The sequence below is a fragment of the Saccostrea cucullata genome, unplaced genomic scaffold (assembly GCF_032062105.1).
Source record: "Saccostrea cucullata isolate Sc308-1 unplaced genomic scaffold, CSIRO_AGI_Scuc_v1 ctg1387, whole genome shotgun sequence".
Lineage (NCBI taxonomy): Eukaryota > Metazoa > Mollusca > Bivalvia > Ostreida > Ostreidae > Saccostrea > Saccostrea cuccullata.
Window position 1 is genome coordinate 55,816 of NW_026929355.1, and position 13,262 is coordinate 69,077.

The following is a 13,262-nucleotide window of genomic DNA, read 5'->3' on the forward strand; positions in this document are numbered from 1 at the left end:
TGATTTTGGTCAAAGCGCACCCTTACATTTTTTCTTAGAAAAAATCGTCTTGGAACCGTCCCCAAGCAATGGTCAAAACGTCCCTGATTTTGGTCAAAGCGTCCCTTGATTTTGGTCAAGGCGCCCCCTAATATATTTTTACAAACATGTTACGGTAAAAAAAAAGTTTTGTATTTATAATATTATCATTGTTTTGCAGTTACCCGAAAAAATTCTATAAAGGGGCCCTTTGACCAAATCAGGGGACATTTTGACCATTTCTTGGGGATCGACTGACGTTTTTTTTTCTGCGAAAATATATTAGGGGGCGCTTTGACTTAAATCAGGGGACGCTTTGACTAAAATCAGGGGATGCTTTGACCAAAATTTGGGGACGGTATTTTTTTCTATAAAAATATGTTAGGGGACGCTTTGACCAAAATCATGGGGCGCTTTGACTTAAATCAGGGGACACTTTGACTAAAATTAGGGGACGCTTTGACCAATATTTGCGGGCGGTATTTTTTTCTATAAAAAAATATTAAGGGACGCTTTGACCAAAATCAGGGGGGCGCTTTGACTTAAATCAGGGGACGCTTTGACTTAAATTAGGGGACGCTTTGACCAATATTTGCGGGCGGTATTTTTTTCTATAAAAAATGTTAAGGGACGCTTTGACCAAAATCATGGGGCGCTTTGACTTAAATCAGGGGACGCTTTGACTAAAATTAGGGGACGCTTTGACCAATATTTGCGGGAGATAATTTTTGTATAAAAATATGTTAGGGGCGCTTTGACTAAAATTAGGGGACGCTTTGACCGGGACGTTTTTACTGGCTCCACTTACTCTTTCATGGAGCCTGATCTCACCTCTGAAATTTTAAGAGGTCTATGTTTGTTTTCCTCTTCATTGGTATTGATATGATAGACTTTGAAGCTGTATTACTATAGGATTAAACGTTCTTTTTGAAAAATTTATCGATGTGTAAACTCTTGACATTTTACTCACAAACTGAATAAAAGTGCAAAGCACTTTTATGTTAAGTTTGTAAGTAAAATGTCAAGAGTTTACACATCGATAAATTTTTCAAAAAGAACGTTTAATTCTTATAATTCCAATATCGAATTTTTAAAAATTATTTCTCTTTGAGGCCTCCATACAATTCGTTAGTTCTGGACGGCGTAGGAATACATTTTACCGCAAAGGAACGTAATCGAGATGAATTTCGATAGAGTTCAGCTTAAATTGTCAAAATAATCGATAAATAAACTTATAAAGACTTATCGAATGTTGTTTAAGTCAACACATATCGTAATTACGAGTTTACTTCAGAAGAGTTCGTCCTTGACCATGGCCATGTTAACATTAACGACAACTCTCATAGCGAAAGTTGCAGACCGACGACCCCTTCGATTTGCACTTGTTTGTTGAAAGATTGAGGAACAATATAGAAAGTAACTAGAGCAAAGCTCGTTGCAAAGCAACGAGAAGGTCTTCCGTCTTGTTTTGACCGGAAGTAACATTCATTTTCACAAAAATGAGTAATAACGTCCTAAAATTGTTTAAATCCTCGAAATCTATGTTATTTAATGCAAAAATCAGCCATTTTTGCTACTTCCGGTTTGACCGGAAGTGACGACGACGGAGAAAATTAATTTTTAAGCTCCCAGTGACAGTTGTTACCCAAAAACTTGTCAAGAATGGCAAAATATGCGTTTTCCGACTACTTCCGGTTTGGCCGAAAGTGACGTCGCCGTACGTACTTTGACGACCTCAATAGATTGAGCTTGACATCTTGAACAACTTTGCTTCTTTGACGTATTACAAATTCTCAATACTTTTTGAGATATAAAGGAAAAAATTTTGGCCCCTCTTGGCCCTTAATTTTAGGGGCCAGCCCTTTTTCCGAGGTACCATTTGAAAGATCTTCTAATTCTGCACAAATTATGTTCTATATATCTTCACAAAATATTTTTAGTTTAGAAGATAAAAAGCAAAATATGAGTAATTTTTGGCTCATTTAAGCGTTTTAATTTTTGACCCCTATATAGCGCCATTTTGAATAGAGAAATCGAAAAACATAAACCGATGTGCACAACTTCAATCCTTCTATTATCTAAAATCAGTAGAATTTGTGCTCCAGCTTTAGCCGTCTCTGAGCCTTTGTCTGGAAACGAAAGCCTATAAATTTCCATTTAAAGGGAAATAACTCAAAACCGAAAGTGACTTTTTGAAATTTTAGACAGCATTCTGATAGAGTTTAGTACATTTGAGCGAAATCAATTGAGAAATGAGTGAGATAAGAGTCTTCATAGTTGGCGTCTAGGAAGTAGAAGAAAAGAAAAAGAATAATAATCTTTACCAACAGAATCAGTAGAAGGTCTTCCGTTGGAAACGGAAGACCTTAAATATGAATTTGATGCCTATAGGGCAAAAGTTTGAGGTACGTTTCTTTTCCCTGTCTAAACGATACAAACTGAGTTGATTATATCTTCGTATTATGAACGTTGAGACAGCGATTTTTAAAATTCACACTCGTGATCGAACAGTGACATTAACATTTTCATGGCGTCCGTCAGCTGGGCAGCCTAGCATGTCGCCAGTTTTGTTTTAATTAATTAAATTTGAAGTTTCTTGTATTTATAATTTATCCAAAACAGACAAGAAATAACTGCTTTCGTTGTTTATACGATAAACTACATGTAGAAGCTTAGTCAAGAAAGTAGTTCTGATTGAAAAAAAATTTATCGACGTGTAAAAATTTTCTTAATCGTGTTCTCGTCCAATCAAAACAGAGGAAATCAATAGATACAATGAAGATTGGAATTATTATTCTTTATCACATAAATATTTCATTTTTCGTCGTATTAACGTTATTCTGAGAAGTTTTTACAAGCAGTTCTGAGCTTTTCTGTTATCATTTACTCTTAATCTTTAACATGAAGGAAAGATACCTGGCAAGTATTAACCGAGCTAGAAAAAAATGTTTTAGTGTTCCATTAACAGATAATTACATTCCAACAACCAAGCTTTATGAACAGTCTCGTTCAAACTCATCATTTCCTATGATGTCGGTCAGAAGCTCTATGTCGATCAAAAGCTCTACAGAGCTTATGTTTATGTTGTAAAATCCGACTCTAAATAAAATTTTCTGATTCTGATGATGATACACTGACACTGTCAGAAAATGCAATCTATCATTAAATCAAATGCTAACAGACATTTTCATACTAATTTTAGACTGTAATATACTCGTATACATGAACCATATTGTCAACGGATTTTTCCTTTATTTCTCGATCTTGACAAAGAGCACACGGCGGGTGTGACCGGTTAGCAGGGGATGCTCACTCATGAATGGCACCTAATTCCATCTCTGATGTGTTAGAGGGCCGTGATTGCTCTGCTCCTGAATTGTATTGTTTTCAAATTAATGTTTCAGCTTGGATATTGTTCGTTATCTCCATATACGTATAGTGACTGTTGTATACAGGATATAAAGCTTTTTGAAAGTGAGTGTTACTAAATTGGCATATGTTTGGATAGTACGATACACTGTACATGTATTACTCTGAGAATTGAAATTGCGAGGTTTTAATTGTTGGGAAAGGTTTATTGAAGAATAGAATAGAAGTCTCTAAAATTTTATTGTGAATATAGCTCTTTGTATTTGTATTTTAGAGTATTACAACTTCAGTTTCTCTGCAGAAAAAAATAATAATATTGAAGATTTGTTATTTCAATACTTCTATAGAATTTGTACTTGTATTGTCTAATACTTGATACATTTTAAAGAAGAACTGTTTGAATTTCAGATACATCGATTCTCGGACTCCTTTATGATTTTTTTTAATACATTCAGGGGATATTTTCACCACTTTCAGTGATTTTATAAAGAATAGCACAGTATATAAATACATTTTCTGTTAATCATCGTTCATCTTCAGATAGCGCAGGTTTCATTAATGTGTCTCTGTAGTGTTGTCTCTGTAATGACTACTTGTAAGATTCCGATCGAGTTCATGATTACCGTATTCTTCCAGATTAATTTGTACTTATGTGTCGCTTATGTTAAAATAAAAAACTTGAATTAAACCACATTTTTCTTTTTCTTATACTAAAGTTTGGTCGCTCAATCTTCAGAAATTTTAACCCAATTAGAATTATTGGAATGATGTATTTGTGGGGTAATTTTTATTAATTCCTTACAATCCTTAACGATAATAGCTACATAAAGATTTTGACACTTAAAGTCTTTCATAGAAAAGAAATGCAGCATGTCACTTCGAAATATAATACCAAACATATGAAGACAAAAGGCATAGAGGAACGTGGATATCAAAATCTTTTTAGATGATTTTAGATGATTAACAATAAATTTAACAAATATTTCGTGATAGTAAAATGTACAGATCAAAACAAAAATTTATATTTTCAGTTGTAAAAGACGTAGAGGAAATTAGATATTACAAATAAAACTTATCAAAGTTTCTGAAAAAGGTAAAAACATCTTGAAATCTGCATCCTAAGAACACTGTGACATATTTTCCAATTGATACTTTCTGGTATATTAATGTTTCGCAAAGTACAGAAAACGGTGTCCAACCGTGTAAGCATGTATCACAAATTTTAGTGGAAAAAAGAAAGTTAATTAAAACTAGACCCCAGCTCGTTGCAAAGCAACGAGCAGGTCTTCCGTCGGAGCTGCGGACAGGGGAGGGATGGGGGGGGGGGGCGGTAGAGGCCAACTTTTTTTTCAATGTCAATTACTTTCAATACCAAATTTTAAAATTTTAAACTAATTTTTTTTCGTACATCACTAATAGTGGGGGGGGAACTTGACTTTCAACACACATTTCCTATAGAATAAGTAAGGTTTGGGAATAAAATGGGAGGGGGGGGCAGGCCCCCCTGTTGCTACGTGTCTGTATACTAGTATTTGAAATGATTTTATCACAGGTAACGTGCATGTGATTTTTGTGTAATATGAAAGCCCCTTCTCTTTTGATTCAAAAGCTATGATCAAGGTTAAAATTGTGAAAAGTAAGCCAAGCCTCAAGGTCATGTTGTCAAAAGTCAGTGTATTTAGAAAAGTGTTGTCTCAGGTAATACACAGGGGTAAAAAAAGCCCAATCTCTTCTCATTCAAAGGGTATTGCTATTGTTAATATTTTTAAAAAGCAAGTTAAACTTCAAGGTCAAAGGGTAAAAAATCATAGTGAATTTTGAAAGGCGTTGTCACAGGTAATACATGTTTATAAAATGGAAGCTTTCAAAAGTTATAGTCAATTTAAAGTACATGTAATGTTATTTTTTTAAGTAGGTCAAGCTGCAAGATCAAGGTCACAGGATAAAAAATCACAGTATATTTGAAAATCACATGTCACAAATAATGCACATGTGAAATATGAGAGTCCTATTTCAACTCATTCAATAGTTATTTTCAAGTTTAAAGTTCTCATGACAGATGGACAGACTGGCTAACGAATACGGTTTAATACCCTAAGAAATAAATAAATGTAATTTGAGCATGATAAATCGAGAAATACGAATAATAAAAAAAATTAGAAAATATTAGAATATAAAGTAAGTTTCCTTCATGAGATTTCCTTAAAGACTGATCAATACATACATGTATTATTTAGTACTTTACATGTGCAAGAATTAATATTTAAGTAGTAAGTTCTCAAATTTAGAATGTTAAATTATTTCAGCAAAGCTTACTCATTTTAAGGACTTTGCAGTCTTTCAGGAAAAGGTATGGTCATAGCGAAATATTTTATTAAATAATTTCTATGATCGATACAATGACCTCGTCAGCAAATACAATTTATCATGAAATCAAATGCTGTCTGACGTTTTTCATACTTATTGTTAGTCCATTATTTATCCATCGAATTGACGACAGATTTTTCCGCTATTTCCTGATCATGATAAGAAGCACACGGCGGGTGTGACCGGTCTGCAGGGGATGCTCATTCCTCCATGGCACCTGATCCCACCTCTGACGTATTGGCGGTCCGTGTTTGGTATACTCCTAATTTGTAATGTTTTATGGACTTTGATATTCAATACTGTTCGTTATCTCCATATCCTTTACTTCAACTACAAAACTAAATGTATACAGGGGAAATGATGATACCTATGGAAAATTTCTTAATGTATGTGAGACCCATTGGGATAAACAGAAAAGGTACTGTAGGTTTCTAAGTTTAACTTGAAAATATATGGGTAAAGACAAAAAAGATCTTCACAAGAACAGCTAGACCATAAATTGTCTGGTAAATGTGCATGTAACATATGTAATGCAGGTCCACGTCCATAAGAAACATTTCCTGTATAGGGGAGAGAAGGGTCACAATTGATAAAAGCTTAAAGTCTTACATATAGGAAAACAACTTTAATAATCTTAAACATTATATGCAGACATGTTGAGTCTGTTTGGTTGTAGTACATGTATTTTTTGCTTAATACCACGGTTTCACTTTCGAGTATTAAGCGTTCATGTGTGGATCACTTTGCCGCTCGAACAATATAAATTTATACCAGTACTAAGCATTTATGGTCACAGAGCAGTGAAGGATTCATCAATGACTAAAGTTTACGTGTAATTTTCCACAAATATTTCCATGTTGTTTGGGTGCAATTTAAGGTGTGATGTTTTGATAATGGAGACTATGGCAATTACTCTAATGTTGAATATCCTGGGAAAAATCATACATTACTCAGTATTCATTTGAAAAATCTCCAGAACTGCAAGCTCACATTTGTTGTCATAAATCCTTAGAACTGGAATGTACGTATATATAATTTGGGAGTGTTCTTGAATGTGCATGAAAAGGAAATAATTTTTCTTATGAAAAGAAGCAGGATACCAGGTTACTGAGGTAAGCATTGTGGCCCACTGTCCTCTTTTTTTAACTAATCAATTTGTAACCTTTTGTTTCATTTGAACCTTCATTATATTACATATATACATGTACATTGATTATTCTTTGATAACCATATTGCAATACGTCTGCATTACTTTCTTTTTTCTGTGATATTTAGTTAAAGATATATATGCCGTATCAGTGTTTTATTTTTAAAGGAATAAATATATGTGGTATCTCATCAAGTTATATAAGTTATTTACTTTCTGCAAATAGGACAATCCCACAGTATCACTTTAAATAGTTGTGAAATATTATTTGGTAAAAATTATTTTCTCTCCGAGTCGGATGTTAAACCGCCTCTTATTGAAATATTCATGCTCACAGCAAACAATAATCCAATCTCGTGAATGAGCCGAAAAGCATGATGGTCTACTACATGTTTATGTTTACTACAAACACGTGGGTTAAGGAAATTTTGGATGCGATTTCAAGTGACTGCTTAAAAGCTAATTTACAATTTTTTGAAACGTGTTTGAGAAAAATACGAAGAATAGATACTAATTAAGAATTAACAAACAAATTCAGTTTCCCTTGTTAAAAAGTACTTTGAAATATCGTTCACAAAATCTCCACAAGTAAATAAGACTCCAGTTTTTCAACTCGATATTCGTAAATTTGCAATGTAACTGGTTGAATTGGTTGTTGCTCAGTTATTTGTTACTAAAAATTTAAAGTTCATGCATTTATAAAAATAAAAAGACTTAAGTTGCATTTATAAAAATAAAGACTCAAGTTGCACGTTTTTGAAAAAAAAATTCCCTCATGTGTATTGACCGTTGAACGTGTATTGATTAAAATACTCGTCTATGTGTTTCGAAGTTGTATACGTTGTAAACATTGTCAATACGTGAGCACACCTCAGAGTTGGTTGCTTTTTGTACCGAGGAATAGTCACGTGAAATTGACTTTTCACTGACAGTGCAGCACGGGGTAAGCTGTTAACAAGCGGACTTGTACAATGGAGTGGGGAAAACCCTAATTTTTATCATTGTTAATCATTTGTATGTATATGTGAGCATGGGATTAGTAGATAATAATGTAGTACACATATTGCATTAAGCGTGTAAAATGCTTGGAAAAATGCATCACGTCTTTCCGAGAACGATTTTAAAAAACTAGCCTTTTCGAAAAACACATGTAGTATTTTATGTAGTAACCTATGATCAAATTCATTGAAAATATTTCCTCGACCTGATGATTCTCGCGATACTTTCCTGCGCACATGTGCAGATCCAGCATAAACGTCAATCCTTCATAAATATGCATTAGAAAATCATGTTCTTTTCCTGACCAGTACTTTGTTAATAACGAATAATATTTCGTCGAAATTGCAAGAATGCTTCATTTTTTATAGCTTATCATATTTCAGAAATTTTTGTTTGGTTTCAGCTGTGCAAAAATACTGTTTAACACGGCATATATATCTTTAATTATCAAAGGGTATCTATTACAGATGATCCAAGTTGCACGGCGTTAGTTGCAGGTAATTTCTTTCTTTCGGTTTAATTGTTATGTTATCAAGCGTGATTCTATGACATTCATTAGTATTCTGTCGTTTATTGTCTTCCTCAAAGATATATGGCTCATTTTATTCTTTACTCAATATTTTTCCTATATGATTTATTCCTAAGCTACATGTATGCAAAGTAGTTGTAGAAGCAAAAATTAATTCTCCTGATTACATAATTGAGCGAAATAAAGATAGATTTCTAAGGAAAAATTCTTCAAAATCATATGTCGTTTCTGTTTATTTTTAAGATCCCAAAGAACCAAAATGAATTTGAACTACCATATATCTATATTGGATTCCGAAACTTCATAAAAATCCTTACAAAGAAAGATACAGGTTCCAGTACATGCTCAACCAAGCCTCTTTCTTTCCTCCTCACTAAGTTATTAACAGTAGTGAGTGAGAAACCGTGCAACACTATATTCAAGAAGTGGTGTAAATCAGATATGCATACTTAAAAATCCAAGGAACTTTTGGATAATTTGAAGTCACAAAATTTTACCAAAATCAACCGCTTACAAAGTTACGACGGTCAACACAACCATTCCCCACAATAAATCAAAATCCAGGCTTTTTGATATAATTGACAGCTGCTTTTTCACTAAAAAGGGAACTCGTAAATTTAAACTTACCTTGACATTGGGTCATTTGCAAAATTATTTTGTTGAAAGAATACATAAGTACTCTGAAGTTGATATCAAAAAGCTGCTTTAGTTTCTGATTGACAATAGCTATGTGGTTTTTGGAGACCATGTCTTCCAACAATCTATTGGCATTCCCATCCGTACCAGATATTAGCTATTTTTGTATTCATATGAAGCAGAATTTGTCCAAAATCTTATACGTGAAAAGGAGAAAACACTTGCTGTGGCCTTCAACTCTACATTTAGATATATCGACGACGTATTGTCCATTAACAATTGTTATTCTTACTTCGATACTATATATTCCGGTGATATGCTTGAGATAAAAGATACCAAAGAGTCTGACACATCTGTTTTTCAGGATGTTGGTGTGGAATTAATCATCAAATTTAAAAATCAAATCAAACTCTTTAAATAAAGAATTGCAATTTGAATAAGCAGAAAATACATAATTAAAAATCTGAAAAAAATGTTTCCTTTGATACCTACCCTTAAATGAAGGTTCACAAAACTTTGATGATTAATATTTGTGAACAACTAGCCCGACTTTTAATTTTGACTATCATCCAATCTCTAATTGGATGCAAGGAGCTGGCACATAGGGTTTAATCTTATATTGATATAAAGCTTATAAAATCGAACATCTTCCCTTCTTCGTAACAATAGCAACAGTGTGGGTTTTCTTTCATCCAAATTTCATCAATAGACATATGATATTCAACTTAAGAACATACGCAAGGTACCTTACCTACTGATAACTTTTCAAGATATTCTAAACTTAAACTTATAATATTATTATATGTTCTCAGACAAAAATTTAGCATGTGTTACCAGGAGTTTTGAAAAGATATCAAATTAGGAAAAATTTTGCATTTTTCAGAAGAAAAATGTACAAAAATTACAAAGAATAAATTCCAGATTTTTTTCATCAAAATTTGTTAAAGAAGAGATGTACATATCCATATAACATTAAAAGTATTGCACACGGGTCCTTTATTTAGTGAAACACTTCAACTTCAAGGAAGAACCCAATAAAGTTCAAACTACGTTGCGTATGACCTTAAGTTCTACCAAATAAGTAGTATTTAATATGTGTCATATAATATGATTCTTGATTAAATGGCATGTTAATTCCTAAAGCAGCAAAGAAAAATATCCCTTTAAACCACTAATATCCTATTATCATTTTATCTAAAATAGATAATCCAACAACATCGCAATCCCCAACATCAGAATCAGCCACAACATCAACAACAGTAACCACAAATGTTATCCCTAGTTCCACGGTGACGTCAGTGGAAGATCAAACACAAAACGGTACGGGGGAGAAAAAACAATAAGTCCTGTTATGACGAGAGGATGTAAATTAATATTTTATTTTTTTAATAGTTTGATATTTATGATGATTTTTTTTTCGTGTTTTTTTTGGTTTTGTTTTTATTTTTGTTTTTTTTTTGTTTCATATTAACAACTTAGCAGTTTTAAATTTGCTATCATATTCTTCTAGTGTGTAAATAAATCTTACAATCTATTGATGTAAATAAGTAAGTAAGTAATTTATTTATCTTTAGAAATATATATATAATATATATATATATATATATATATATATATATATATATATATATATATATATATATATATATATATATATATATATATATAAAGCACTAAAAAACCAACAACACTGTATATCCAAAATGTCGGATCTACCAAGTAGATACAAGGTCACGGATGGAAATTTATATAAAGCACTAAAAATGACCAACGACACGAACAATAAAAATTGTCAAATTTTTGGGACGCCCTGTCCCTTCCTCAGGACAAAGAAAAAAGTTTAAAAGTCATTAGAACAAAGGAAAAAGAGAAACAAAAACAACTAGCACTACTACTAAACTACTAAACACTAGATATTTACATACTTAATTACATGATGAATTGGAAGCCCGAGTATACCCGATAGACCGGACGCATTTCATAGCGGTCCGGATTTCTTTCTTTATTAGTGTTCTTAAAAATTTCTTATTCATCATGTAATTAAGTATGTAAATATCTAGTGTTTAGTAGTTTAGTAGTAGTGCTAGTTGTTTTTGTTTCTCTTTTTCCTTTGTTCTTATGACTTTTTAACTTTTTTCTTTGTCCTGAGGAAGGGACAGGGCGTCCCGAAAATTTGACAATTTTTATTGTTCGTGTCGTTGGTCATTTTTAGTATATATATATATATATATATATATATATATATATATATATATATATATATATATATATATATATATATATATATATATATATATATATATATATAATCGAAACTGTATAAAATTTGAGATTAATCTGAAATAGATGATCCAACAACATCGCAATCCCCAACATCAGAATCAGCCACAACATCAACAACAGTAACAACAAATGTTATCCGTAGTTCCACGGTGACGTCATTGGAAGATCAAACATCAACCGGTACGGGAGGAGAAAAAAACAATTCTGTTATAACGAAAAAATGTGTATTAAGTATCTTATTTGTTTGAATATTTTGATATTTATGATGATTTTGCTTCATGATTTTTTTCATAATAACAATTTAGCAGTTTTTAATTTGATATGATATTCCTCTGTAGTTTACAAATAAATTTTACAATCTATTGTCTCTCAGTAAATAAGTAAGCAATTCATTTATTTATATAAAGTGAAATGTGAAACTAATATATTTATATTCACAAACTGTATTAAATTTGAGATTAATCTGAAATAGATGATCCAACAACATCGCAATCCTCAACATCAGAATCAGCCACAACATCAACAACAGTAACCACAAATGCTATCCCTAGTTCCACGGTGACGTCAGTGGAAGATCAAACACAAACCGGTACGGGGGGAGAATTAATGAGTTTTGTTATAAGTAAAAGAAATGTGTATTAAATATCTTATCGCACTTTGGGAATGCTTAAAATCTGTGAATAATTATGTAAATGAATTTGCTTTGATGATACTAGTTATCATAATAACACAATGATTTATAATAATAATGCAAGTACTGTATTTCACCAATATACCTGTTAAGTCCTGCCATGTTTAAAAATAAGCCTCACTGTAGTCGTCAATTCTGCCAACCAGTGTTATTGGGTTTTTTGAAGGTTCAAGTGGTCAAGATATAGGTAAAGACAGCATAAGGCATAAAATTAGTAAAAATAATTGATTTAACGGATTTCATCAGCAAAAACTGTATTTTCTGTGAGATTTTTTAATGATCAAAAATGGCCTTATTTAAAGAAAAAAAGATATGTTTTTCTTCGTCGATGTACAACTACAAAACTTAAAAATTACATGTCAAATACTGAAACCATGGTGATTTATTTCGTTCAGTAACAGTTTTTGCTTAGATTGTAGCTTGATATCATTTTTTCTTCGTCGATGTACAACTACAAAACAGTTAAAAATTACAAGTCAAATACTGAAACCATGAGGATTTTTTTTCCTTCAGTGCCAGTTTTTATTTACATTGTAGCTATGTGCCCCTGTTCCTGTGACTACATGGACAAAGTCGTGTACTGGAGAAATGAGACAAACCAGCTGGGACAATACTATGAACTGAGTGAAAGGTTGGCTCAACTCAAGCGCCTCCTCAGCGTCAACACAAAGAATCTCTCCTCCACAATAAACAAGAAGATCAGCGCTGACGACGAGCGGCCGTCAGCCTCCGTGACAGGTTACGTGGGAGTCGTCTTTATAGCCTTATTTCTTGCTGGAATGGCCCTGGCTGATGCTCCTGTATTGATTCGGCAGACTTCTAAACTTCTTAAAGACATCAGAAAACTGTGTGCTCGAAAATAAGTTACACTGCTCTCTGTCCTTTTTATCTAATTACAAAAAGATGTTAATGAGAAACAAGACTTTCTGATAAACGTGATGACTTCGACCTTCCTATCGTCAAAGTCCCTTCCCTTTGTAGTAATACATCTTGATCACTTTAATATAGGGTTTATAACAGTTTTTAAGACGAGGCAAGTTATTAACAAACAAGTTGATGAATCAAAAATATTGTTTAAAGACATTATTTTGCAAGGTCTATGATCGATAGGATGACCTCGTGGCAAATACAATCTAACATATAGTCGAATGCTGGCTGACGTTTCCATACTTCAATGTAATTGTTATACTATTATTTTCACACTGAATTGACCAGGGATGTTT

The 13,262-nt window shown here is 32.6% G+C and overlaps 1 protein-coding gene across 1 annotated transcript; it reads left to right on the plus strand.

Moving 5' to 3' along the window:
- The first annotated feature begins 9,381 nt into the window (after positions 1–9,381).
- On the plus strand, positions 9,382–12,922 carry LOC134280580 (uncharacterized). The gene is made up of 5 exons (XM_062763027.1): positions 9,382–9,436; positions 10,269–10,385; positions 11,412–11,528; positions 11,821–11,937; positions 12,577–12,922. Exons 1-5 carry the CDS (start codon positions 9,382–9,384, stop codon positions 12,900–12,902), a joined length of 732 nt encoding a protein of 243 aa, XP_062619011.1. The 3' UTR covers positions 12,903–12,922.
- Positions 12,923–13,262: the final 340 nt, after the last annotated feature.